Genomic DNA, 6114 nt, shown 5'->3' on the forward strand with positions numbered 1-6114 from the left:
AGCCACGCCCCCCCCCCCCCTGCAGGGAGCCGTAGAGCCGTAGCCGTCGCCGAGTCCTTCATTTCCAAATATGTAAACAGATTCTGCTATATCTTGATGAGAATGGTAAAGGAAGGGGGAGGGGGGATGCAGACTGAATAAGAGGGTATGGAAGCCCTGAGAATAAATGACGAGCGGAATGTTATTGTGATTAGTACAGTGCTCTAATGACCCCATTATTAGGCTGACACTGATAATTATAATTAAATGCTCGATTGGAATTATTTTGACAAATGACATATGTTATTATATTATGAGATATTAGTTATGAGTTCATTCCTGGCACTTGGTTAGCATCCTTACTGTAACGACAGCGATATATTGTTGTTTCTCCTTCTCACAAATGTACTTATGTAGTTGTTTTGGAAAAAATCGTCTGCTAAATGCCGTAAATGTAAAACATTTAAATGTAATGATATTGTTTTTTTTGCAACAGCATTTCTATCGTTGTGAATAGTGAGAGTGGTAATTGCATTAGGCCTAGACCTAATTCAATAGATTAGCATCTAATATAAAATAGTTCCGTTTTAATGTATGACATTGTTTTTACTCGTCCAGGCATATTAACAAAAAAAGTAATCTGCAAAGCTAAATATATTTCCTGTAGTGTTAGATTGTTGGACAGTTTAACATACAGTATAGACCAGCAGTGGTATCAGTTTAATATCCTCGAGGTAAAGTTTAGGTGGCAATCCTTAAATGACCCTTTTCTAATTTACATACACCCAAACCTTCAGGAAACGATGCAAAGTGCATCACAGAAATGCATTCCAACTGTAAAGCGTAAGGCCAAAGAAGTCATTCATAAAAAGTACTAAGAAGTACTGTTTCAGACAAACAGGTTATTCACACACACAAGACATAACAACCAAAAACATTACATGAATGAATAAACTTGATACATTGTCAACATTTATGGAGAACCACATATTGAGACAACCAGTACTCTGTGGAAAGAACAAAAGACTAAATATACGAAACATATGCCATCTCTTCATCTAAAGCTCAATACAGGGAGTGCATCCATCTCTTAACAAGGTAGCCCAGTGGGAATCAAACCTCAAACCTGGGTAGTGTTAATGCCATGCTCTCACAAACTATCTAAACAGGACCACTATAAAATAAGAATCCTTGTAATGAGGAGCCACTTGGAAACTTAAAATGCAAATGGATGTCACCCAGGATGGCTAAAGATGAGATGCGCGTTGAGGTGTTTATGTCTGCCGTGTGTTGTCCTTCCTGGTTGATTAAGAGGTCTTCACTGACTTTTAATGGCTTGACTTGCAATTAAGTTAATGGTGTGCATTAGAGAGGTGATTCCGTAGTAAATAATGTTTACAATTAAGTCTTGTTTAAGACGCTTTTATTAAAGTGTCGTACAGTGAGTTCATAAATATCATTAATCAGCATAGGGGTTAGGAATCTTGCTCAGTACAAGATTGACCCAGTACCTTTGAGCTGGGAAGCTGCACTATCCTGCCTTGCCCTCCAGAGTTTGTTGAAGTGTTTTTTCTGATATTATTAGCCTCCGTTGATGGGATGCAGCTGCCTAAACTAGTAAACGGACAGACTTAAGTGTAGGGTTTGTTATTTAATCTTCCTACTTCTATGTCACTGTCTTTCGGCATCTTAATGAAGTAAATGTCATTTATTTGGAAAAGGAGTAAGCACCAACTGTTTACTTTACAATATTGCACTCCTGCAATATTGATATCATATTGAGGTTTTCCTGTATTGGGATGTTGGTTTTGCTTAAACACATTAAGATGTACTCTTGTCCTGGTCTTAACGGATGAATTAATGTAAAGTGTTACTGTATCAGATAATGTAAGACTTTTCATGCTGAGTGGAATTAATTATGAGCATTTCTGAATGGTATCCACATTACTAAATGACGTGTTTTTTTTTGTATATATCATTGTTATTTTTTGAAAGCATATAGGCCTACTCTTGAATAAAATAAAACATCGTCTCAAGGAGAAATCCTATAATTTATAGTGCCACTGCTGCAGGCTTTTGGGTGCATTCTGGGATCCAGCCCTGACCTTTGACATTTGGCCTTTGACAGCTGCTGTCCGCGAGTAAACGGGTTCCTCGGCACGGCTCTTGGAAAGAGTTCAAACTGAAATCAACCCATGTAACGCATTATGAGTGAATGGGGAACAAGCAACAGTGCTTTCTGTAATCATTCAAATAGAACAACATAATAACAGTGAGCAGGTCTGAGTCTGCGCCTTGGACGGCGGGCGCACCGTGACCCCTGGTGAGCGCCCCTTTACGTTACGCGGACGACGAGCCCAGTCAGCACTTCTGGGACCCTTTAAATCGCGGCTGCCAGGGTTGAGTCCCTCCTCTTGCGAACGAGTGGACTAAGGAGTCTACCCCTTTTACAGACCCGGCCGCAGATTTGACACAAAACAGAACCCAACCGCAGCTACAATGACGACCGCAGCGCCCATATTCACCAAGGGAGAGGACTGCAAACAGGGGTGGCATGACGCCAGCGCCGGGTACAACGAGGCGGACACCCACCTGGAGATCCTGGGCAAGCCCGTCATGGAGCGTTGGGAGACGCCGTACATGCACTCCCTGGCGACCGTAGCGTCGTCTAAAGGTACAAACCCTCCCTGACCGCCCTAGAGGCGATGCAATGGGGAACAAACGTTAGTTGACGCATGTCCAGTCCGTAAAGTAGTACGATTGCGTAAAGTTTAAAGTGTTTTCCCAGAGCGCCTGTCGCAGGGTTGTCAAAAGTTGTGAGCCGCAACGTGGAGGAGGGTGAGTGTTGGTGGCAGGTGTTACTCTACCCACGAAGACATTAGACACGAAGGGGGCCCCATGTGTGTGAATGAAAGACCACTGAGAAGTCGCCGTTTGTGCTGCAAGGGTTAAAAAAAAAAAGTGCAGCTCGACGCGACAAGAATTTTAATTCGGAAATAGTTTTCTTTTGTTTACAGTCCGTGACACGAGATTAATGGGTTCACTGAAATACTTGTTCCGACACTGAAGCGCTCTTACTTCGCGACATTGCATGAACACTTGTCAAGCTATGTTCAAAGACGCGTGCAAAAACACAATTTTGACGAGTTTGGGGTCCAACTTGCAATAAATGGCTTACTACCAGAACTATTTATATCATTCGCTCCTCGTTCACTCGATCAACCCCCTCAACTGTTGCAAGGGTCACGTGTTGACCAAATGTCCCCTTATGGGCATTCCCCACATTTTTTTCATTTTTAGCCATCCATCATGGATTTGAACTGTCCCGTCCACATCGGGTGGCTACCAATCCCAAACAAGACTTGTGTCACCTCTTCCAATCGTGTTTTATATTAAAACGCCTTTAATTGTTTTGCCTGTGCTGATGCGCTTTGTTCACTCCCTCCCATAGGGGGCCGGGTTCTGGAGATTGGGTTCGGCATGGCCATCGCCGCCACCAAGGTGGAGTCGTTCCCCATCGAGGAGCACTGGATCATCGAGTGCAACGACGGCGTGTTCGCCCGGCTACAGGAGTGGGCCAAGGCCCAGCCACACAAGGTCGGTTACAATGTGTGGTCCGAGCGGGGGGGGGGGGGGGGGGGGAGTCTCCTAGGCTGTGTGTGTGTGGCTTCCACCAGTGCATAACTGAGGATAACAATGTAACTGCTTTCTTTTGTACAGATTGTCCCGTTGAAAGGACTCTGGGAGGAGGTCGTGCCCACCCTGCCCGACAACCACTTTGACGGTACGACCGAGAGCAACAGGAATCCAGAACTCTCAATACGTTTGTCTGATTGCGTGGAGTCTGTTAACGGTCTCACTGTTCTTCTCCGACAGGCATTCTGTACGACACCTACCCCCTCTCTGAGGACAAGTGGCACACCCACCAGTTCGACTTCATCGGGGTAAGACCACCAACCCCCCCACCCACCCACCCACTCACCTGTGATTCAGCAGGGATCGTTTAGCTTAACCATTATCGACCAATCAGGCTTAACACATGGTCGGCGGTGGTGATTTGATTGGACGGGGTGTGTTTCTCTTGTGTTCAGGCCCACGCCCACAGGCTGTTGAAGCCCGGCGGCGTCCTGACCTACTGCAACCTGACCTCCTGGGGAGACCTGCTGAAGGCCAAGTTCAACAGCATCGACACCATGTTCCAGGTGGGTCCCCTCAAAGAGTCGGTGGCGTTGGAGCACACCTGTGAATGCATTGTGTTCTGACTGATAAAAGCCCGATTTGACTCCCAAATCCACCCCTATGCCACATGCCAGTCCCTCTCTTTCCCCCCACTACCCTGTCTGTCTACAGTGTGCAGGGCAAAGAAAAGATCCCTTGCTCTGCCTGTCTACTGGGCAAGGGATATGTAAATAAATGATAATTTACCTGAGAGGGATATGTAAATAAATGATAATTTACCTACAATGGATATGTAAATAAATGATTATATATATCAGGGTTTATTTCATCAGAGATTTGACATATAACCAGTAGTCCACCAGCCAGTACCGATTGGTAGTAATGATTGGACAGGTATCTGTAAATAAACACGATATAGGACGTTCAAGTCTTTTCCAGGTGTACAACAGCACGTATGTCTAGTTTAAAATGTGTTTGTGTGCGCAATGATGTAACCCTTTTATCTAGCCCAGATTACCAGTATGTCTGACAAATGAATATGTCCCGCATAAACTTTTTTTCTAAGAAAAAAAATCAAGGTGAATGGAGTGAATTCACACAGACACACGCCCTGTTGGATTAAACTGCTTCCTCTATGACTTTTCAGGAGACCCAGATGTCCCATCTGCTCAAGGCCGGGTTCAAGAAGGAGAAGATTTCCACCACCACCATGGACATTGTAGCCCCAGCTGAATGCAAATACTACTCCTTTAACAAGATGATCACTCCCACCATTCTTAAAGAGTAAAGCCCTTCCAAACCACACTGACTAGCTTCAGCGTTTTTTTATCTGGTTTGATTTTGATATTGCAGAATTAATCTTTGCCTTGACCCCCGAATCCATAAATGTATAAAAGTATGAACTCCTGCTCGAAGCCTCTTGTAATTAGTTAATAATACCGAAATAATAGACGATTATTGTTGACAGTGAGCGAGGTACGGGCTGGCCAGCATTTTCTATTTATAGAATATATCAGTTATATATGTGATTTTGATACTATTGAAATCATTGACTAAAGATGTGTCCAGGTTATGTAAGAGTTCAAGCTAGTTAAAATGTTACACATTTTGACTTTAAATATAGATGTTCATAACCTTACAAAAAAAGAAAGTAACTGAAAGTGCCTCTGCATCTGCATTTCTCTGGAGATATTTTAACGTTCTGACACGAATGTGGCCCGAAGTTTAACCTCCTGAGAGTAAACCCAATGCACCGTCTAACCTACTAGCCTGGAGACTTAAAGAGAACGTTTGCTAATGTGTGGAGATTAGTATTTCATAGAGCATAATCAAAATTAAGTGGAGGTTCCGACCTATTAACTGGGAATTCAATTGAAAAACGTAATATTCTAACAGGACCCATGCGCTCTCCACTGATTTTTACTTGATGATTTGAGAAATAACAAGCAACTCTTCAGAGGTATAGATAATCTAGACTCTGGATCAGCCTGAAGTCACAAAAATGAAGGGTGCCATCACTAGCAGAGGCTGATGCAAGGGAAGAGAATCATGAAGTGAACCTAGTGTTGTTCATTAGCAAAAGATAAAATTTTGTAGGGTCTAATCATCTAGCGGTATGCGGTTGAACGAGGTCCCTGGGAAAAAGGGGGTAGATCTGAAGAATGGGTATGGACCAATACATGAGCCCACAGCTGCACACACACACACACACACACACACACACACACACACACACACACACACACACACACACACACACACACACACACACACACACACACACACACACACACACACACACACACACACACACACACCTGGTTTGGTAAGTAGCATTTTGAATTTGGACATTGTTTTATAACCGATGCGTAATAAAAAAAAAAACGAATACTCTGAATGATTAATGAAATCTCAAGTTAGAATCCATTGTGCAACCACAGTTCAGTGTTGAACGAT

The 6114-nt window shown here is 43.4% G+C and overlaps 1 protein-coding gene across 1 annotated transcript; it reads left to right on the forward strand.

Annotated features, from left to right (window-relative positions):
* The first annotated feature begins 2237 nt into the window (after positions 1-2237).
* On the forward strand, positions 2238-5063 carry gamt (guanidinoacetate N-methyltransferase). Its single transcript, XM_056603526.1, has 6 exons — positions 2238-2653; positions 3431-3576; positions 3700-3763; positions 3856-3923; positions 4071-4181; positions 4805-5063. Exons 1-6 carry the CDS (start codon positions 2479-2481, stop codon positions 4943-4945), a joined length of 705 nt encoding a protein of 234 aa, XP_056459501.1. The 5' UTR covers positions 2238-2478; the 3' UTR covers positions 4946-5063.
* The last annotated feature ends 1051 nt before the right edge of the window (positions 5064-6114 follow it).

The sequence above is a fragment of the Gadus chalcogrammus genome, chromosome 12 (genome assembly GCF_026213295.1).
Source record: "Gadus chalcogrammus isolate NIFS_2021 chromosome 12, NIFS_Gcha_1.0, whole genome shotgun sequence".
In the NCBI taxonomy this organism is placed as follows: Eukaryota; Metazoa; Chordata; class Actinopteri; order Gadiformes; family Gadidae; genus Gadus; species Gadus chalcogrammus.